Source organism: Protopterus annectens, chromosome 9.part0 (assembly GCF_019279795.1).
Source record: "Protopterus annectens isolate FY-2018-M chromosome 9.part0, PAN1.0, whole genome shotgun sequence".
In the NCBI taxonomy this organism is placed as follows: domain Eukaryota; kingdom Metazoa; phylum Chordata; order Ceratodontiformes; family Protopteridae; genus Protopterus; species Protopterus annectens.
This window is the reverse complement of record NC_056743.1, coordinates 1,322,138,531-1,322,161,254: the sequence shown is the minus strand read 5'-3', so window position 1 is coordinate 1,322,161,254 and position 22,724 is coordinate 1,322,138,531. Positions and strand designations below refer to the sequence as shown.

Genomic DNA, 22,724 nt, shown 5'->3' with positions numbered 1-22,724 from the left:
TATAAATCCCTATGTCACAAGATGGGTTGCCAACTGGCTCACTGACAGAACCCACACTGTGAAAGTAGCAGACTCCAAATCCGACTTCAGACCAGTGACAAGTGGAGCACCCCAGGGTTCAGTCCTGGGTCCTCTCCTGTTTGGTATCTACTTCTCTGAAGTACAGGCTAACAAAGTTCGCAGATGACTGCAAACTAGGAGCCATAATCGAAACTCCTAATGATGTGGACATTCTACAAAAGGGCCTCACTGAGACAGATGTCTGGTGTCAAAGCCATGGCCTCAAGCTCAATGCCAAAAAGTGCATTGTCATCCCCTTTGGTAAAAACTCTGCACCTATGAACTACCGCATAGGCGGTAGTATACTTAACACTGAAAGTGTGATGAGACCTTGGGACACGTGGACAGTAGTCTCTCCTTGCCACAGTAGTCAGGAAATCCTCCTACATGGCACACCTCATCATAAAAGTTTCTCATCCAGAAAAAAAGAGGTCATTGTTCCCCTCTACTCATCACTCATTAGACCCATTATAGAGTACAACGCCCCTTTTGGTATGTACCTCATAAGACATCTACAACTGGAAAGGCTGCAGAAATACCTCACAAAGAGGATTACCGGCCTCAAACAGATGCCCTACACAGACCGTCTCAAAAAACTCCAGCTTTACTCTGTCACATATCACCTACTCAGAGGTGATCTCTGCCTAACATACAAAGCTATATCAAACCCAGAGCTGTTGGATATGCTCCACTTAAAGAAATCCCAATCCCTCCGAGCTGCATGCTCTAGGGGCCTAAACCTTGTCACCACAATAAACAGAACATGACGGAGGGATAGATTCCTGTCCCAAAGACTTCCCATACTCTGGAATAAACTACCTATCTATATCAAACAAAACTCCTCATTAGCACTCTTCAAGAAAAATATTGATGATTGGATGGGAAATTCACCCCGGGGATCACTTCTGTGGCTCTGCTCGACCGTGGCACATGAAAATAATTTTCTTGGATGGCAAAAGCCAGGGTACCTTTTTGGCTGGGCTTGTATAGGCCCCAGGGCCGATAGCCTAGTACCTACCTATGAACATCTGCACCAACTGGAAAGACCACTGAAATACCTCACAAAGAGAATCCATGGCCTCCAGCATCTGTCCTATGCTGACAGGCTCAAATCCCTATCACCGTACTTGGTATTGTACAGATTGCTCAGGGGTGATATGTGTCTCGGCTATAAGATTATCTCGAATCCTGTCCTACTAGAGATGCTCAATATTCATGACTAACTCCTCACACACTATCCGCTCAAAAGGCCTGAATCTAATATGCAACATCAACAAAACCTGCTGGAGAGACAGGTTTGTTTCCCAAAAGCTGACCTGTCTCTGGAATAGACTTCCCATATATGAAAACAAAGCACCTTGATAACCCTCTTCAAGCACAACCTTGATGAGTGGATGGGAAACCACAAACTTGTCCCAGGGGTTCCACCTGTATCCCTCATTGACAGGGACAACAGGTGCTGATTGAGCTTTCCTTTTGGGGATAAACTCTTGGTTAGGCTTGGAAAAGCCCCATGGCCATTAGCCTAGTAACCTCCTATGGTGGCACACCGGGCAAACCAGTGCAGCTAAGCTGAAATTAGCTTGTAAGACACTGGACACACCCTCTCCTGATATCATCTACTTACTGTCTGGACACCAACATGGTTCTCTGCCTACACAAAGGTGATATGCGAACATGATTACCCCATTATACTATTCAGTAACTCCACTTCATTTGCATAGGGATCCATGCCTGGAAACTACATGCTTCAAAGCCCTACCAGTTTAGCAACAGCACCAATGCACCATTGTAAATACTCCATGCAGGGTCCTGTAATACATATCTGTCACACATTGTTTTTTTCCACTCTGTTTTTTAATAAGGTGTGTTTGCACACTGCAGCATACTGTGCAAACGTGCCCAGATTATTAAAAAATATATATATTTTAACATTTTCTTTAACTTTTGAGAGACACACAGGATAGTTCCGCTACTATCTGTATGTGGTATGCCATTTCTGTCCATCTGTCTACATTTTTACAGCCCTTTTGTCTGTCTACATTCCTGTACACTGAATGTTTTCCGTGTACACTACAAACACTGACATGGGGTCTCCAGAGCTGCATCACTCTACCTGCCTCATTTGTATGAGATTGACCTGCTTATGAGGTGATTTGCATGCCATGGAACTTCCTGTGTTGGTGTGTGCATGCGTGCCACCCAGCAGTGCTTACTGAATCTAAAACCTGCTTACTTTCCTGTAAGCAGCATGGCACAATGCCTATGTGGTAAAAAAGGCAGTGTAAGCTTTATTAAATTCCCTCCATAGTATGATTTAGAGGACTTCACGGGAAGTCTTATTTGCTTCTTTAAGGGGAGATTTCCAGTTTTAGGGCTCACTCCCTCTTATTCTTAAATAACAATTTCTTCCTCTTTTTGTAAAGCCTGTTCTGACATCAAAGATTGAAACTTTACTAATTTCATGAACTTTGATCGTACTTTGACTTTGGAATGGGGTCCATTCCAGTCATAGTATTAGAAACCCAAAAGACTAGGAGAAATTAAAAAAGAGTAAAGCCTGTTAATGGCAGTTGTCCACCAGGCAGGTTTGCTCTTCCTTGAGGAGCTTGCTTTGGTCCTATCAGGTACGGCTGAGTCAATGCAGTTATACAGGTGTTTGTATAAAGCATTGGTGTAGAATTTGGCATAGTTGCCATGGCAGTTCCATCACAGAAGGAACTCCCCTGGCTTTCTTTATAAATATACCATAAGCCTGTTCTCTCATTTAATTATTTTATTTATTTATTTGACATTTGTTGACTGGGTTAGTCCAGCAGGGACAGAGCCTCTTTTCATTTCAGAGACCCTGGGAGAAAAGCTCCACAGTTAATACAAATGTAGAAAAGATACATTGATACATACAGTATATACAGATGTAAGTACATATAAACAAAAGCAGGTTGACATGAATGGTAATTAGTTTGTACATATCGGCACTTATTAAGGTACAGTGCAGCAGTATAAGAAAGTCATACAGATAAATGTTACAGGGCAAAGACTAGTGGCTATCGTGTAGTAAAAGGTGGGTGAGTATGGGTTTCTAAGCTGTTCTAAAGTTTCTAAACTGTTAAAAGCTATACACAAAAACAGATTAATCTGGCTAAGAGTGGGAGAAGAGGTGGTTGTATGAAATGATTTTTGAGGTTATTGGCAGAGAGTCATGTAAAAAGGCTTGCAGAATTAGAGAGATAGGAGGAAGGTATGGGGTTTTCACTGCAATAGAAGAAAGGTGACATATGGGTGGCCTAGAGAGTTGGGCCAGTCGGGGGAGGGTAGCATTGACAGTTTATTTTTGCTGAAGTGTTTTTTTACAGCCTTTCTGAATTGGGGTCTGGGTCTGATGTTTCGGATCTCAAGTGGTAGTTTGTTCTAGTTTTCAGATTGGTAGCAGCTATAAACGGTTTTCCCTATGTTGATCGTGGGTTTGTGAATGGATAAAATATGTTGTTATTGCAATTCATGTTTGTATTATACTAATTTACCTTTAATTTCTCTATATGAAATCATTGTCACGAACGTGTCTATTCTTAGCCAGTGTTTTCATATGTCTACTTTGGTGCGATTACTCAAACTGCAGCCGCTTTGTATTATTTTTAAACATGCAAAATTATTATTAAAATGTAACACTTTGGAACTTTTCTCCGGGCTTTCCCGGTAATCAAATGTCAATCACTTAATAAATACATACACATACATACTTAATAAATACATACACATACATACGGAAGCAACCGGTTGCCAGATAACCGTTTTGACATAACCTCCAGAAAACAAGAGTGCGAAACATGGCTTCCCCGCCAGAAAAAATTGATAACATTTTTAAAACTTAATTCTGTTAGCGTAACTTAGCATGCGTTTTTTGAAGTGAAAAAAATCTATAGTTCTAATTATCGCCATTATTAAGAGCACATCACTGCCCTTACATCTAGATCACTAGCTTTAGGCGGAATAAAACAAAGGTAGTAAGCCAAAAGCAGGCATGTCTGTGAAAACCGACAGATAGTTGACAGCTAACAAATGTGATTGTTTGCCGTACACCTATTATTGTTTCGATCGTAATATTCCACCACATTTTTAGTTAATTTGATGCTAGTGAGGTCTGTTTTCCTAAAGACCACGCTTTAAAATAAGCTTTTAGCATATTAATTGACGTTTTGGAAAATGAATAACGTAATATTAGTGCTTGACCGCATCGACGTTCAAAAATCGTACCTTACAGCACATAAACAGACATACTGTTACCCCAAAGAACACATAAGGTAATCCAAGCTTTTTTTTATTGTGGGGGAGGGGGTTATAACGTCAGAACGAGCTCACGCCAGTTAAGGGGGTGGATTAGATGACGTACAGCTTTTGAGCTATAAATATAAAGAGCTGGTAGTTTTGAGTTTTTAGTCGGCTGCTGCTGAGGGAAAATTGCTTAATTAGTTGGTAACAAACAGTAACAAATAACTGGGATTATTTCGCTGCAGTAGTCATAAAAAATCCGTCTGTTTGGTACCAACTTCTCGTAAAGCGCCATAAACAAAATCGCTAACAGTATGAACGGCGGACTGAATGGTTTCCATGATTGCCTGATTGAAGAAGGCAGTTTCCTCTTTACTTCTGAGTCTGTGGGAGAGGGTCATCCAGGTTTGTATTTTAGACCATCTACTAATGAAGTTAGTTGAATTTTTGGCAGAGCTAGGTAGTTGGCTGTAGTACTATTCTTCTAGTTGGGCTGACTGCCCACTTTTTGGGGAGGCGGCGAGTATAATCACGGTGTAGCGCAGTGCGGCAAATTTAGTCTGTAAGGGGAGATTATATATTTGATACAATTAGTGAGTCATGACGAAAATTTTTTGGGCGAAGGGAAAATATTGAGGTGTAAAACAGAAATCCTGCTGCGCCCACTACCCGCGTGGAGTAGATGTTGCGCGCGTTAGTGCGCTTTCCCGCCTGGAGGGCGCTCGCTTTTTTGTGTCCTTTAATTTTTCTGGTTTTCATGATAATGTATAACGTGAGAGTATTTGTAAGGAAAGCATTAAGCCACCAGAAAGTACGCCAAATAGGGTAGTATTTGGGGGAGGCCTGTTCGTACGTCCGCCATGATACAGCAGCGGTGTTCATGACTGATTGTTCTTGGTGGTTAGCGTGCTTGGGAGAGGGAAACCACGGCTGGTCTCTCGAGTGGGCGTAGGTACAGGTTATGTGAAAACTCGCCTACCTTGTGGAAATAGTTTTAAGTGCACGTTCCAGTGACGGATCCATAACGGATACGGGATGGTGAGCTGTTGCCAAACAAATGTTATTTCAAATAGATGTAGTTCCATTTCTAAATTTAACACAGTTTCCTTTCATATTCTGTGTATTTAAAAATGTACACTTGAAATTGTGAGCACTGCACTTTACTGGGGATGGCATGGCAGTTTATAGACCTCACAGGCACAAGAGGATTCCATACTACACATTTGCCCTAGCTGACGACCCTTGTCTGCTCCACAGTCGAGGAAGTGGGCGTGGTCTGATTGACACGACAAATATCGTGATGTCATATGCAGGTGATTTCACGAGAGACTGACATGCAGGTCCCAATGAATATTTATTAATTGTCCGTACGCGTCACCTAATGGTGGATCTTATTGCGCTGGGTGATACTGCAATACACTAATTGCGTACTTATATTATTTCATTGGCTTCCCGTGGTAACAGAAATGTGACTTTATATTTGTTAAAGGCACAAGTCTGTGTTTCTGGATCCTTCAAGTTCAGGAGTGCCCCGGTTATTTTCACGGTGGCGTATTTGAAAGCTGTAAGATTCGTTGCGTAGTTTGGCATTGTTGTGGTGGTTGTAGTCTGTGGCGAGAATATTCTGTTGACTTGTAGTAGAGTCTCTGAAGGCCGCGGTGGTGCACGGTTAGCGTTGTCGCCTCACAGCAAGAAGTTATCCCGTTCGAATCTCGGCTGGTGCGCCCTCTGTGTGGAGTCTGTATGTTCTCCCCCCACAATCGACTGCCGCTTACGCACGCAGGTAGGTGCGTGAATGGGTGTGCCTTCTTTGAAGGCTGGGCGCCGGGCGGACCGGAGTTCCGCTGTGACTACCCCTAACCGGGAAGAGTAGAAAGACATTACTTGTATTAACTATTAAACCACATTTCCCCTTAGGCTAGAATGTTTTGTGATAGTTTGAATAATACAGCTAAATCTTAATGGAGATGATTTCACTCGCCGTCTTCTGTTTTGGGGTTGGTTACGTACGAGTGCATCATCCTTGGTGTACCAAGCCCCGCCCACCTTTCGTAAAGTGTTTGCAATTGAGACTTTTTTTTTTATTAAACCCATAACCTAATGTGTTGGAAGGAAAACTTATTTATCACAACCGCTGGGGGTACTCCCGGTTTTATAAAACACATAGTAGAATTTCATGGTAGTTCTATTAACATGCTATGAGCGGGTATTCAAGACAAATGAGTTTAGCGCAGTGCCCGTAGTTCTGGCCACCTGTCACCGGTTTGTAGGCATAAAATTCACGGCCACACATGCGCAAACGGGTAAAATAGTCATTCGCCATCGCAGGTTTGTTTTGCGTTTACTATCACCCATTGATGCACGTTGGCAGGGAGGCTTCTGCGGTGATGGTGTAGTATACTGACTGGCTCGCCAGATGCGCAGTTGCAAGCACCGCCCAAAACCCTCCCCTGTTGTACGTCTGTTGGAAGAATTATTCACGCCGTGTGAATGAATATTTGTTTCCGAACTGTACGACGCAGCAAATGTTTTATCGCACTGAGTTGTTTATAAATATTGATAAATAATTCGCCACCAAAAATGATTTATTAGGGGCATAATAATGCTTTTTCAGTCAATCGAGCAGAGTTCACACCACAAATGGCTGAAATTGTTTGCAGTACCAGCACCGTTGCACAACACTGATTCAGTGGGGCGGGCGTAGCGCGGTGCAGGGGGCATGCCCACAGAAAAGGTAGTAATCATGGATTCAGTGTCAGTCATGGTATTTGACAAGGCGGCGGGCAGAGTTTCAATATGTAAACAGACCATTCCTGCGCAAACTTAACTGGTGGGTTAATACACTTCAATATCGCCGAAAAGCTGGCCGGTCAGGTGGCATGGATTCGGTCTTGGTCTCCAGTCATATGTTCTGTGTAGTTTGCAAGCTTTCTTCATGTTTTTGTAACGTTCCTCCAGGTACTTCTGTTGTCTGTCACAAAAGTATGCTGGTTAATTAGCATTAAATCATCTATGTTTATATTTATTGTCTGTTTTCCTTTGTGTGATAATTTGGCATAAAGTAATTAAAGAAGCTTACCCTTGTCATGGCTGAAGAGGATCCAAGAATGGTCCTGGTGAATAGTAAATTTCATAATGCGCCCATCATGCTACATGATTTGCTCCCTAGGGAAGTCACCTCAAAACATCCATGGTGAACTTTTCAAGAATATTTGGGGAAAATTGTTTTTAGTTGTGCGTAACTAATACTCAACGCCTCTTTAATATGCAACTTTTCAGTTACGATGCAGTTAGAGCTTTCATAGTGCGATTGTGGCGGCGCTACCTACTGTAAATTGAGAGAATTGGCGTGCGGAAGTCTTGTGGCACAGTGTCTGAAAATCAATGATTTCCCATGTCTCTCTAATGTGGCCATTATAGTTTTCCATAGTCAAGCATTACACTGTTTTGTGTTCTTAAGGGGGTGAAGTAGGTTAGCAGTGCTGAAGGCAACAGACACTATTCTGGAAAATATTTGCGAGATGACGGTCATGTTGCATCTCAGATTTCTAGCAAAATTAATAGCTTCAGTGGGAATTGTATTTTTAGTAAGAGAGAGGGAGGGTGAAATTCAAAATGTAGCATTTGCTGACAGCAGCATTGGTATCAACACGTTAGCCGCACCATTAGGAAACTTTCACTGTGAAACACCCCCACGCACACACAAATAAAAGTACCTACTCCCACTACGCACAGTATCTTGCATATAGGGACACCCACACAAGCAGGCAGAACTAAATTTCACTTCCAATACAGCTAGCTTATTAGTTTGTAGGGACTCTAAATCGGTGAAAATGAACTTGGCTATATTCTTAAGAGTTTCCTAGTAATCTTTGTCATATAGCGTTATCTGCCATTAAGAGTTCCTTTTCTGAACAGTTAACAAAAGGAAAATAGTTTGTCATAACTTGTCTGATTGTAGTGTTGCTATTAAGTAAATGAAGTACCCTGATGTGTAGGTTTGGGGATGCCCCCTGTCCACCTTTAGTGTTACTAACATATTTAACTACAAATCTACACATTGGGTACTAAACACACTTTCCGTAATGGTACCATTCCAAAGACAGACATACAGGCACACTGACATGCTGCTTTCCACATATTGCCCTTGTTCTTTCCCACACACAAACCTCAGTGCAGAGACTTACTATACTTTAATTTTACATTGAGTTAATAAACAGTTTGAATCTTGCCACTCAAAACATTACACTTCATTTGGAACAAGTTATTGGTTCCCCTTTTTGTATACATGGTTTTGCTGCAAAGCATACTTCTCTGGTACAGCCAAAGGGTTCCATGATTCCATTTACATATTTCAGTACTACTTCTGGCTGCCCAATGCTCACTTTTCACACCACAGTTTTGACTGTTTTGATGTGTAGCTTTTGAAGCAAAGCATTGAATGATTTTTTTTCTTTGCAGACAAGATTTGCGATCAGATAAGTGATGCTGTACTTGATGCCCATCTCAAACAAGACCCAGATGCCAAAGTTGCCTGTGGTGAGTATGTGTTGAGCTTATTAAAATGGTGAATAGCAGTATGAGTTTTGAGACATTCTTGTTTTTGCAAATAAGAATGGAACACACACATTTTTGTGCAGATTGTCTGTATTAAACAGGATTGTCAAAGCTTTAGTGTAGTGCTCTTTACAGTTCAGTTGCCTTGCTTAATTGGTCTGCATGCATGTATAAAGAAGCTCCATTCTCAAGTTACATTTATAGTTTTAATACTATAATACTGTTGTGGCTAGCCTTCTTTGCCTTATTCTCAACCCACAGTCTTGGCCTCGACAGGAAAAAATGCTGGGCATCCATCTAGCATTGTCAAAGCCTTTGAAGTCATTCATTTAAGATGTAGCTTCTGAGTTTGAGTAAGCACTTTCCTTTTCGAACATTAATGAACCTGATCTGTAACATTGCATAATAGCCTGAAGGGAGCTACTCAGCCTGTGTAACCTACTCTGGACACTGCAGTTTTGCTGGGGCCAGCAGAACACTTCATTTTTACTCTAGGTAGTTATCTTTCCTAAGTTAATTGAACATGTTGGTCATACTTGGATAGTGAAATGTTTTGTTAATGTTTCAGTAAAAATTGACACAAGCAGCTCTTGAAATGACAAGCTTTAGTATGTTGAACAAACTACATTGACTGGCCTCCGGGAGGTATGTGCAGCTTTTGCTACTTGTTGCACCTTCTAGTTGTAGACATCACTCAAAGAAGTAAAAGGGTGTGTAGTACATGTGGTCTAACCTCATTCAGGAACCAACACAGATTGCACCTGAAATGAAAATCTTGCACACAGCAAAAGTTTGTCACTAGCATTACATTTTTTAATTGCTGTCAAGGGGTGCTATTACAATAGCAGAAACTGGGGAAGTGTATTGTCAGTTTTCTGCCTCCAAAAGAAAAATGCCAGAGCAAATATATTTTATGTAAATTCAGTATTAAAAGTGAGAGGTAGCAGTAATGCCATATTCCTGGTGGTCACAAGCTGTTAAGAGTAACCACTGTCTTCTGGAGGTTGGTGAAGGCTGTTGCTGCAGATAATCTGACCCTAAAGGGAGTGTCTGCAGAATTTACTGGTATTAAGTCTTGATTTATGCTTCTTAATTCTACTGTGGCATATCTTTGTGTTAGGAATGTTAGTAGCTGCCTAGAAATGTCTTGCTTTTCGGGTCCACCTATTGGTCTGTCTTGTTTTTAAAACTATTTTTGACCTTGATTGAATTCACCAGCAATGCTTGGTGAACAAAGTACTTAGTCTGTCACTGTCCATGTATTTTATACATGTGTAACTAGCATTGATTGTGTGCTTTCGGTTTTCTTAGAAACTGTGGCCAAAACTGGTATGGTCCTCCTTGCTGGAGAAATAACTTCCAGGGCTACTGTTGATTATCAAAAGATTGTTCGTGAAACTGTCCGGCATATTGGGTATGATGATTCATCTAAAGGTGAGTTGTGACTTTTTTTTTTTAAATTTTCTGTACTTCTGTCTTGCAGTTTTTACATTGGTGGTTTCATGTGAGGTAAACTGAACTCTTGTGCCTGATTTCAGGCTTCAGGTGTATAATAGTTCACATTTACTGTTTTGTAACCAACCCCTCCCTTTCCTGGACCACATCAGTGGTATGCCCTAAACAGTAAGCGCACCCTTAATATCTGACTCCTCCCATCTGTATGCACTTAATATCTTGACTCCTATCTGCATGCAGTGTCTCTTACTAAATGACAAGACCACTCTCTTAGCTTACTGACTTCCACAAGTATGCAAACGTTTCTTGCACCCCTTTTAATTTTTTTTTTAAGAAATATCTTTGTTCGCTACGTGCTGTTTAGATACTTGGTTTGGTGATAATGCACCGTGTATACTTTTCCAAAGCAAACATGTAAAGCTTTTGAGTATAAAATAAGTAATTCACTTCTTTTAGTGCAAAGATACTCTTTCTACTCCAATTGAAAATGGTATGACTTGCAGTGCGATGTCCTTAAGTGAACTGGCTGAACCAGTAAAGTAGTGTCTGGTAAGGTGGTCCAAAATAGCCATGCTGGTAATAAGTGATTCAAGATGTTATGGGTGGTTCTTTTTCCCAGGCATGTCTCCAACACTCTGCCTGTCATGGTGGCCAGGGAGTTGCTGGAGGCTTTTCTGTTGCCTTGTCATCAGTTATGTAACTGCTTCACTTGTTAATCTTTTGAGTGCTCCTGTTTCTGTGATTAGTCTTTTGTTTGATAACCGGTTTAAAAATGTGCTTTTAGTGATGTTAGAAAGCTAACTGATGTGCTTCCTTTTCAGGTTTTGATTACAAGACCTGTAATGTTCTTGTGGCATTGGAACAGCAGTCCCCAGACATTGCTCAAGGTGTTCACCTAGACAGGAATGAGGAGGACATTGGTGCTGGTGACCAGGTAGGGTACATCTTGAACTGTTAACCTTGGTCTTAAATGCCCTTTCCTAGTACTATTCTACTTTTATGAAAAAAAAATGGTTATAACCCACTCGGTGGAAATGTATTATGCAGTTACTTGACTGTAAACTGTAACCTGACCCATGTATATTGGGTTTGCTACAAATACTGTTGATTTGACTGCCTTGAAGGTGCCTACACAGATTATGGCTAGTAATTCAATCCTCAACCTCAGAACAGACTTGGCAGGCTACCATAGCTTGTGGAAAAAAGCATCAAGCTAGTACCTTACACAGTGCAGCTATCTGTTACCTCGGATCTTGTTTGCTGTTTGAGTTGGGACACCTGTGCCGTGCATTTTCTCTTAAGCAAAAGTGTTTCCATTTTTCTTGTATAACTCTTATTCTTGAAAACATTCCCTTGATTCTCTTTCCAAAACGGAAGTATTCCTGGATACTATTAGTATCTTTACTCTTGGTTTAGTTCTTGAATGAGTTGATTTTTTTAAGAAACTCATTTCACTAGTCTGAGCCTGCTTGGTGTGTGCGTGTCCTTTCTTTAGGAAATGGCAGATAAAAGGATTTTAAATGTTGAGAATCATGGGTACAAAATTCCTTATTCTGACACATTCTCTTTGCATGTAATATTTTGGACCCCCTCCATCTTCAGGAGGAGTGTTCAGTTTGTCACTACTTTAGTCATTGGGCACTTGCGGAGAGGGAAAAAAAATATTAAAAGAACCGCTGCTCTTTGGAGAGGCCATAGGTGTGACAGCTTGTCGTCTAAAGGGAAACCTACAAGTAAATTGGGCACTTCTAGTCCTGCTTCTTTTAAAGTTTCAGAGAAGGTGAAGAAGAAAAGCGCTATGGCTCCAACTTGTCGAGTTACAAGCGCACGCAAGTAAAATTTTGTTTGGAACGGTGGAGTACTACAGCCAAGTGTTTGATGCTGACACTGTTTTTCCATTCCAAGAACAAAGTAATCTCCTTCCATAGACCCCTTTCCAGGCAGGCTTCCTCATTTTTGGAAAGACTTCCTCTGTGTCCACCTATTCTTACTGAAGACTGTGGAGAGGCTGTTGAGAACCTCTTGGCACAAGGTGCGAGTACCACCTTTGTTCCTACCATTTTGGGTGAGGGATGTCAGTCTTCAACCCCCTCCCCCCGCTTTCTTAACTTCTTTGGGGGCTTTAGAGACATGGGTTCCAAGCTGTCCTGTACAGATTGCTTCGGATCCCCAAGTTATTCTTCTCTGGACCTGTTGGTTGTTCTTAGAGTTCTCTGATGCTCACGGAATTGGAGACTTCTGGGCTGTATTTGTCCTGTCCATTCAAGGGGCTTGAGTCTACTCATTCCCCCATGTCCTTTCTGCTTGGCTCCAAATTGTGCCTTGGGGGAGATCTCCTCTTGGGATGGAGGGGCTACAGTTCCAGGTTCAGTTCTCTTGGATCTGGGGTACTTGCTTTCCTTGGGTGGATCAGCTTTTGAGGCTATGAAGAGAGCCTTGTCTACTGCAATCTGATTGGGAAACCTGTAAACAAAAATGACGTTACTACATGGCTGGCTATATCTTTTGTTCCATGTCACATATTCCCTTGTAACCCCTTTCAGCCAGAGCCATAACTTCAGCTGTATTTTAGAGCTTCCATTTATATCTGTGCAGCAAAGTGACCTACTTTTTCATACCTTGTTACCCGTGACAAACTATCTGGTCTCCAGGGGTAGAGCATTTGGCTCAGTAGTGCTTGGGGAACATCCTGAATAGAGCTGGAGTTTTTTCAGTCTGGCAGCATATGACATATGTTTAAGACCCTTTATCAACTTGGTGAGGAACTTTTGGGGTCTTTCCAACTGCTGCAGGTGTCTGGTGAGATGCATCCCAAATGGGGCATTGTACTCCATCATTGGCCTGATAAGAGTACAGGGGCACAATGACCTCTTGATCTAGATGTGAAACCCTTCATAAGGTGGGCAATATAGAAGGTCTTCCTAACCACTTTGGTAATGTGAATGTGAGGTCCCTGATTACCTCTTCCGTACTTAATGGATTACCACCTATGTGGTAATTTGTGGGTACCTTGTTTTTCCCAAAGGGTATGACTATACATTTTTTGGCGTTCAGCTTGAGGCCATGGCTCTGGCACCAATTATCCATTTCTGAGGCCTCTCTGAAGGATGTTTGTGTCCGCTGGAGTATCAATTATGGCGCCCAGTTTGCAGTCATCTGCAAACTTGTCAGCCACAATCCTCCTATGTTTGCCTGTACCTCGGAAAAATAAATGCTGAACAAGAGGGGTCCCAGGACTGAGCCCTGTGGGACACCGCTTCAGACTGGCTTAGAGTCTGACACAGCTCCAGCAACTCTGACCCTGTGGGTTCTGTCCTTGAGCCAGTTTGCAACCCATCTTGTGTTTACATTTAAACTGGTGAGTTTGTCTATGATGCCCGAGTGGGGTATTGTCAAAGGCTTTTGCCAGGTCAAGGTAGGCTGTGTGAACTGCCTTACCCTCATCAATGGCCTTAGTGACTGTTTTTCAAGAAAGTCGACCAAGTTCAAAAGGCAGGATCTGCCCTTGACAAAGCCAAATTGGGTAGGATCCAATGTCTGTAGGTTCCCAATGTCTTTGTTTATGAGTTACATAATGATCCTCTCCATAGCTTTGCAGACGAGGCTCGTCAAGCTTATGGGGCGGTAATTTCCAGGGTCCGTAGAAGCACTGCCTTTGTGAAGTGGGACCACTGTTGCCGTACGCTACTCTTTGGGTACGTATCCTGTAGTAAGGCTAAGATTAAACAGCAGCTAATGCTGTGTTTTTAGCTTTAGAGAGGGCGGCTCTCATCTGGGTATCTGAAATGTTAGGGAGGCTACACTCTGCTGGGATAGTTATTTCTCCTTTTGGGGGGGGGGGGGATTTGCACTGAACCTGTCTGCCAGAATGTTGGCAATGTCAGTGGGTTCAGTGTATTTTGTGTAATTTTGGACTTAACTCTGAGCATATCTGGGAGTTTCCACCCAGGTTTCTAACATAGCTAAAGAAGGCCTTGTGATAGTCTTGTGTCTTGCGATTTTTCTCTCAAAGTTGGCCTTGGGTGATTTTGAGCGTAGTTTTTTTGCTAGTACTGATCAGAGATGCCTTCCCTTTTAGGGATTTTGCTCAGTCATGTAGTAGCTTCCTCCTCCTGTTGTAAAGTTTGTTTATGGCTGGGGTCCACCAGACCGGGCGCCTGCCTTTGGGGTCTTGGTTTTATTTGGGATTGCATGATCCATGCATTCTTGAAGGTGCCCGTAGAAGGCATTTGCAAAAGATTCAGCAGTGTGGGTTGTGTTTTCCACTGGCCCAGGGGCCTTGAAGGATACCACTTCAGTCTTAAGTGTGAAGTTGGCTTTTGAAAAGTTCTTCACTGTGGTCTTTTGTGCAGGGGGTGGGGGCGGGATGTGGATTTCCAGTGAGGTTAATTTATGGTCTGATTTACCAAAGAGGGATATACTTCCGGTGTGGAGCATTTTGTCCCCATGTTTGTGATGATCTAGTATATTGTCTCCTCTTGTGGGAATGGTGACCAGTTGTTCCATTGCATTTGAGTTTATGAATTCTAGGAACCTTTGGGCTAGGGTGTTGGGGCTTGAGTAATGTTCCCAGTCTATGTTTGGGTAGTTGAAGTCTCCCAGAATGATGGCATTTTGAGAGACATTCATACTCTCCAGTGTCTTCAGGAAGGCTGTGTGGGGTTCCTGAGTTTGAGTGGGTGGTCTGTAGCATGCTACAAACTGTAAGGCAATTTTGCCTATGGTTAGTTGCACCCGGATGGTCTCCGATGCTTTGTGCGTTGCCACTAACCTGGAGGTGTGGGTATCTTTGAATATGGATACTCCCCCTCCTTTTGTGGTTTGGTCCAAGTTTTGGGGCCGGAAAGCATGATACGAGGTAAACCCTGATAGTGCTGGGGTGCTCTCAGGAGCCTTGAACCAGGTTTCAGTCACTGCACAGACACCGATGTTTTCCATACTGAGGAGGGCTTCGAGGGCGTGCATCTTGAGGTTTAGACTTCTGGCATTGAGCAGCATTACCCTTAGTTTTTTTCCACTTGTGTTTTCTAGGGAGGTAGGTTTGTCATTTTGAGCCTTGCCTAAAAAGGGCACTATGGGGGTGGCAAGAGCCTTGGCCAATATCCGGAAGCCCAGGGGTGACGGGTGCAAGCCATCCCTTGCGAAGCAGCGTGGCTTGTCAAGCATGTCATCCCAAGCAGACAGACATTGGATCCCCTTAGAATGACACCAGTAATTAAGCCAATTGTTACTTCCCTGGACCCCTGTATAGCAGTGTGACTTGACTTGAACCCTGGGGTGAATTTCCTTTCTCCCATCCAATCGTCAAGGTTCCTTTTGAAGAGGGCCAATATGTAAAGGCTCCTTTTTGAAGAGGGCCAAAGGAGGTGCTCTGCTTGACATGTATGGGCAGTCTATTCCAGAGTCAGGAAAGTGTCTGAGTCGGGAACCTCCCCCTCCAGCATGTTTTGTTGAGATGACAAGGTTAAGATTCCTGTGGCTCTGGGGGATTGGGATTTTAAGTGTAGCATGTCCAACAGCTCTGGATTTGACATGGCCTTGTATGTTAAGCAGAGATTGCCTCTGGGCAGATGTATGCGAGACTGTCTGTATAGGACATCTGCTTTAGGCCTGTGATTCTTTTTCTGCGGCCTTTCCAGTTGTTGCAGATGTCTTGAGAGGTACATACAGTGGGTGTTGTATTCTAGAATGGGTCTAATGAGGGATGAGTACAGTGGGACGACTACCTCCTTTTTTTCTGCTGGATTTCCTGATCTCTGGCTATGTGTGTATCAAAGGTGAGACTACTGTCCACCTGTGTCCCTACATTTCTTTACACTTTTGGTGTTTAGTGTACTGCCACCTGTGTGGTAATTCACGGGCATGTGTTTTTGCCAAAGGAGATGACTGTACTTTTCTTGGCATTTAGCTTTAGCCCATGGCTCTGGCACCAAGCACCTGTTTCTGAAAGGCCTTTGTAGAATATCTTCATTTGAGGATTCAATAATGGCTCCCAGTTTGCAGTCATCTGCAAACTTTGTTAGCCAGAGTCCCTTAGTGTACTTCAGAGAAGTAGATTCCAAACAAGTGGTCCCAGAACTGAACCTTGAGGTACTCTGGAGCTGGATTTGGAGTCTGCTACTTTTACAGTGTGGGCAACCCATCGTATGTATTAATAACCTGTAAGTTTGATTCCAGAGTGGGGGGTGGTGTCTAAGGCCTTGGTGAGGCTTTTGGTTCCTACTAGCTACAGTAGTGGCAGAGTTGGTTCCAAGGTTTGGAACCGAAATTAAAATGGACAACACAGATGAAATGTTATGGTGAGTAATTTTCAACCCCAATAAGATTGTAGAAAGCTACACTTTTGTGGAAATAAGTGTTACTTAATGCTGTTTTGAATTTTTTAAATGTCTGTGTAAGCATGTATGAAAGCAGTTGATGGATTTCAAATCAACGTAAATCTGTTCATTTCTTGGATCAAGACATGGCTAAACTTAAGTGTTTTTTAGCTCTCAAACTTTTTTCCCCCCTCTTGATTAGGGTTTGATGTTTGGATATGCTACTGATGAAACTGAGGAATGCATGCCCTTGACTATCGTGCTAGCACATAAGTTAAATGCAAAGATGGCAGAGTGTCGTCGTAATGGTACCTTGTCTTGGTTGAGGCCAGACTCAAAAACGCAGGTAAAATTAAAAATATGTACAGTTGCAGTTAACCATATTTCAGAGCTTAATGTCCTGTGGTGTTAACTCTCACTATCACTTCTGCCTGTTTTAGGTGACTGTCCAGTATATGCAGGACCGTGGTGCAGTAGTGCCTATCCGTGTCCATACAGTTGTGATTTCAGTCCAACATGATGAAGATGTCCCACTAGATGAGATGAGAGATGCTCTTAGAGACAAAATAGTGAAAGCTGTAATACCTGCAAAATATTTGGACGAAGAGACAATCTATCATTTACAACCAAGTGGGCGTTTTGTTATAGGAGGACCACAGGTAATTTTTACTTTGATTCGAAGTGAGAGAGCTAATTGAGTAACACGCAAGGTTCAATCTTGTTGTTTTTTTTTTTTGCACAGTACTAACGTCCCTGCACACCACTCCTTTCAGGTTTTTGCCACTCTGCCTGTATTGGTGCTGAAAATTCTGCCTGTATTGGTGCTGAAAATTGCTGCATGCTTTGAATGTTGTGTCCACACTACCCATCGCATAGAGGCTGTTAGTTTAAAAAAAAAAGACTGTTTAAATTTAACTAGGGGGTTAATATTTGGCAAGTGGAGAAGGGCAGTGGGATAGGCTAATATGCTAGCTAGAGTATAGTTTAATTGTATTTGCTGCCTCAGAATAACTTTGTGGGGGGTACCACCCTTTTTATCCCCCCCCCCCTTGCACTGAGAGATTAATAACTGCTGCAGGTTGGGGTGTTTTTTTTGGTTTGTCGTTTTCTGATTAAAATCTGTTTTCTTTAGGGTGATGCTGGTTTGACCGGGCGTAAAATTATTGTTGACACATATGGTGGTTGGGGAGCCCATGGTGGTGGTGCCTTCTCTGGTAAAGACTACACCAAAGTAGATCGTTCAGCTGCTTATGCTGCACGCTGGGTAGCGAAATCCCTGGTCAAGGCTGGTCTCTGCAGGCGCGTGCTTGTTCAGGTAGGTGCTGTTTTCTAGTGTTGCACTAAAACTGTGTATTGTCTTGATTTTGGGGGTGGTTTTTTAGTGGCTGTCTAGATAAGGCTGTTGGGGAAAGCCGCCTGATTTGATTTGTGGTCTGCTACAGTGTGTGACAGGTACAACTTGTCTTGCAGTGTGAAGTGTTCTGCTACTGCATAAAGCTGATGGTGAGAGTAGTTGATTTGGCTAGCTGACTGGAGAATCATGCCCTACATTTTCTGGATGCATTGTAAAGTCTACTTTTAAATGTTGCAGGTTTCTTATGCTATTGGAGTTGCCCATCCACTTTCCATCTCTATTTTCCACTATGGAACATCTCAAAAGAGCGAGAAGGAGCTACTTGAGATTGTAAAGAAGAATTTTGATCTTCGGCCTGGGGTTATTGTCAGGTAAAGTAAGGGAGTTTCCCGGTAGAATGGAGATGCAAAGTTCACCATGTACCTTGATTTCAGTTGTAGCAGGTAACTGATATTTTAGCCAGCTAGTAGTGTCTAATTTTAAAATATTAAGTTTACTTTTTCAGTTGTAGACTGTATTTTAGCCTGCTGGTGGTAGCATTTGCTGTTGCAGAAACACCTGCTTGTAGTAGAGTGATTTTCATTTGTGGTGTTCATGTCAATGTGATAGAATGTTAGCCGTATGGATAGTAAATTAAACGCCAGACTGTCAAAGCCTGCATTTGGTGAGATGTTGGGTGGTGTAGACCTGCAACAGAATCCCATCTCTGGTGGTGATGCAGTTTGTAGTATCCAACTTTGGTTGTGTTCTGAAGTTAATGGCATGCTTAACAAGGCCTTTTGAGAATAGTGGTTTCCCTGGAGAGGTTTTCTCCCCATCCCCTCAACTGAAGTAAGCTTGATGCAGTGTGAAGGGGTTTCACTATTAGAGGATAGATTTGCAGCTGACTTAATATAAATGTATGTCAGCAAGAATTTTTTTGGTTGGTAGGTGGAAACAGGAGTGCCTTGGGCAAATAATACAGTGGACTGGTTGTGTAATGGCCACTAACTTGAGTTTAGGATAAAGTCCAAATACCCTAATGCGAATAAACTTTAAATGTTGCCTTTGTAAGAGTTGTGTGGATTTTCAAAGTAACTTGGGGCTCCATTTGTAGAGTTTCTGACCCAGTGAGTAGTTGCTTATAGATGTGTAAAGTTCAGGTGGTATAATCACAAGTTAAACTTGGATCTGCAGGTATGAGTTGACAGCAACCTCTCCTTCACCACCACATTGCCACTGTGGTCTGCCCTATGTGGCACATCTCATTGCCAAGGGTTTTGCATCCTGGAAGAAAGAGGTAATTTTCTCTACTCTTCCCTCATTAGACCAATCTGTATAACCCCCCATTTGGGATGTACCTCACTAGACAAATGCAACAGCTGGAAAGGCCACAAAAGTACCTCCTGAAGAGGATTCTAGGCCACGTGTCCTACATGGACGGACTCTCAACAGCTATTCTTTCAAGTCTGTCAGACAAGTGGTGGTCTCTGCTTGACTTGCAAAGCCATGTCTGACCCAGCTCTGTTAGCCAACTTTCTTGGGTTGGCGTAAGCCAGGGAACTTTGTTGGCTAGGCTTACTTGGGCCGGTAGCCTAGTACCTAATGCTAAATCTAAAATCAAACTCCTCCTGCATCACATGCTCCAGGGACCTCATTACCACAATCAACAGAACATGCTGGAGGGACAGGTTCATAAGCCAGGGGTTGCCCATGCTCTGGAATAGACTTCCATGTCGAGCAGCGCACCTCAAAGAGAAGTCTTCAGTGGATGGGAGAGGGATTACTGGAGTGGCTGTACTTTATAGAGGCACTAGGAACCAACATTGGGCAGCATGATGCCAGGGCACTTGTATGGGCTAGGCTTGTAAAGGCTCAATGGCCAAGTACACTTATAAACCTGATGGTCACTTCTGACTAGACACTTTGCTGTGGAAGAGCTTTTTTGTATTGACTGCAAAAATTCCAATAGATTTACTGAGCTACTAAGAACTCTGAATTTACAGATTTGGATTCTTAACTTGAATATTAAAATTTGCCTTAATACTGTGAGGTTATTCCTGCCCAGTGAGGCGTCTACACCAATTTATAAAATGTTTAGTTTCTTCCACAAAATCATGCAATGGCTGAGAGATGTGGCCACGTTTCCTCCTGCAGTTTAGGTTTGGCTCCGTGCAACTTGTTTCACAAAACTCTTAGGTCCTCTGCAGTCACTAGTTTCAAAAGGCAACTGCTAGGTACAGGATTCTTGCCCCACATAAATATGACATTTTTCATTTACAGTGAAAGAGCTTGACTTGAAAGTTTGTGGTATTGTGTGTAATTTGCGGAAGTGCGGTGAATGGCAGTTTAGCAGAGGGTTTATTCTAGGCCAGCAATGGCAAACCTATGACGCATGTCGAAGGTGACAACATGCCATGCCGTTTTGGGTGACACGCCAGTGTTCCCTAACAGCCAAGTTACCGAAGAGGCTGCTTTTGCATTTGTTGCTCATGAAGTGCAATAAATTTTCTGCCAGGAGCTCTTGGAAATGCCACATCCAAAAGGTTTGCCATCCCAGCTTGTAGGCATTGTTTGCCTACCTCGTATCTGTGTAGAGCCTGGTCTGTCACTGTTGGTAGAGCCTGGTCTGTCACTCTTGTTGGTAGAGTCTTCAAAAGTGACAATTCTTGTAGCTGCTTTACTTGTATGGGGTTTAGTAAATTTAGTTTTTTTTATACTAGGGATTAATGCTTGTTGGGATACAATCTTACAGAAACTATAGATTTCTTTTAATACTGAATATTTACAGTGTAGGGTTGCTTACATTGTGCTGGTAAGGGGAGGAGCCAAGTTCTGTATTAAACATACAGGCAGCTACACTTTCATGCTTGTATGATTTTTAAGGTTTACTAGGTTAGCCTTTACCTTATCCTTTGGACAGGGCACAACTGGCTTAAGTGTATGCTAACTCTTGAGCACAACAGTTTGCCCCCAGCTTGGCTCTCAAAAACAAATCTGCAGATATGTCCCACAGCGGTTGGTGGGATCGCTTGCATTTCTGTTGTAATAACTGGTTCTGGCATGGGTTGTATGTACTTCAGTAAAAGTAGTCATGTGATTTGTCTTCCCAGCTGTAAAATTTGTTGCTGCTGTACTGCATTTGTGTTTAATCTTCCATATATTGAACTAATTGTGTTATGTATTCTAGGGATTTGGAGCTGAAGAAGCCAATTTATCAGAGGACTGCAGCGTATGGTCATTTTGGTAGGGATGGCTTCCCTTGGGAAGTACCAAAAAAACTGAAATATTGAGTGTTAAGTCATCTTCCCTTGGGACCTGATTGCGTATGTTACAGAGAAGCCTTCAGGCTCTTGAGGGAAGAGACCCCTTTTGTCTTTTCTACCCCAATCTCTCTCTTTTCCCTAGATAAACAGCTGTCTGGCTTAATTAACCCAAGAGGTAAGGGACCATTGGAAGCATCCCAGCAGCTTTGCAGCCTGTTGGTTTGATTGGATTCTGTAAATGGGCCTTTTGGTGGACAAACTGCAGTCTCTAAGGCACCAAAAGAGCATTGTTCAGCATTTACCATTTTGGCACTTTGCAAAAATTGGCACTTAGAGCTAACCATTTTGTTCACTGTTCATAGAATTGCTGCTGCTGCAGCAGCACTGTTTTTAGAAATTTGCTCTGATATTTGTAGGCTGGGGCTGTTGCTCTGGCATAGGTTATGGGTGTTGACTGCCTTTGTCCAGCTGAAGGTTCGAATAGTAAAATTATTTGGATACTGGATCTAGTTTCAAATTTTGCTGCAATGATACCTCTTTCTCCTCCTGTATTGAAGTGTGAATGTTTTGTAGGTCGGGCTATGGCACTGTACTGCAAGGGTGGCAAGAGTGGATTTGTACTGGTGTACAGACACACTAATTAACTTCTACTTGGTGCATACTAATTTTAAAACTCCACTCTTGTTTCCCTTGCTTTTTTTTTTTCCCCCTTTTGGGAGGACGTACGTAATAAGGTTTTAAACAGAAGCTATGCATTTGTTTCAGCACTAGCCAAACCTTGGTATTTTTTAGTATCTTGTACAGGCTCTGGTGGCTTTGTGACGTAATACAGAGAAGTCCAATGGCAACCAAGGTCTGTAGGCTGCACACTTTGGTACTGGAGTATTTTCTTTATAAGAAAGGTAAATTCAGTTCTACACTGCACAGACATATAGGGTTTTTAGAAAACATTTGTCTGAAAACCCTTTTGCTGCTAGAATGCTGGTGTGGGTACAGAGAAACCAGCAGTCCAGCAGGGCATGTGGGGGGAAAGCCTTTATACTTGAACATTTTTTCTTTCAAATTACATTTCTATTTATTGTACTCTGAAGCTAGGCGTACATACAGAGAAGCCGTGGCTTTGGATGGCAGCTTATTTTATTTTTTTTAATACCACGATTCCTGAAGTTTTTTCCAGCATTCCCTGGTAGGCCAAAGGTGTCCTACAGAAAAACCTTGGGTGAAACCTCCAGGGGGTCTGGCTGGTGTTCAACACAAAGGGCAAAGCTAAGGGGAGCAGCCTAAAGAGGAGCAGATTTGGCTGGTGTTGTACAGAGAAGCCAGCTTGTTTACAGGCTTTCCTTGTGGCTGCTTCTCTGAGCATGAAGTGCCTTTTTGTTGCTGTTTTTATTACGTATGTCTGATTTTTCTCAAATCCCCACATATCTGCTTGTCTGAGGACTTGAATAAAGTGTTAGGTTCTTAAGA

The 22,724-nt window shown here is 42.5% G+C and overlaps 1 protein-coding gene across 2 annotated transcripts; it reads left to right on the top strand.

The window, feature by feature from the left end:
- The first annotated feature begins 4,481 nt into the window (after positions 1-4,481).
- On the top strand, positions 4,482-22,724 carry MAT2A (methionine adenosyltransferase 2A). 2 transcript variants are annotated; one of them, XM_044084296.1, is made up of 9 exons: positions 4,482-4,734; positions 8,791-8,868; positions 10,198-10,320; positions 11,163-11,275; positions 16,861-17,004; positions 17,099-17,317; positions 17,791-17,973; positions 18,250-18,383; positions 21,182-22,724. In XM_044084296.1, the coding sequence occupies exons 1-9, from the start codon at positions 4,644-4,646 to the stop codon at positions 21,282-21,284; spliced, it is 1,188 nt and encodes a 395-aa protein (XP_043940231.1). In that variant the 5' UTR covers positions 4,482-4,643; the 3' UTR covers positions 21,285-22,724. The 2 variants fall into 2 exon arrangements, with proteins under 2 accessions (XP_043940231.1, XP_043940232.1); XM_044084297.1 differs by lacking the exon at positions 4,482-4,734 and adding an exon at positions 5,989-6,112.

Coding starts and splice junctions, on each gene's coding strand:
- MAT2A (XM_044084296.1), top strand. CDS start 4,644: ATGAACGGCGGACTGAATGGTTTCCATGATTGCCTGATTGAAGAAGGC. Junction 11,276..16,860: donor ACATTGGTGCTGGTGACCAG/GTAGGGTACATC, acceptor CCTCTTGATTAG/GGTTTGATGTTTGGATATGC. Junction 18,384..21,181: donor CGGCCTGGGGTTATTGTCAG/GTAAAGTAAGGG, acceptor TATGTATTCTAG/GGATTTGGAGCTGAAGAAGC.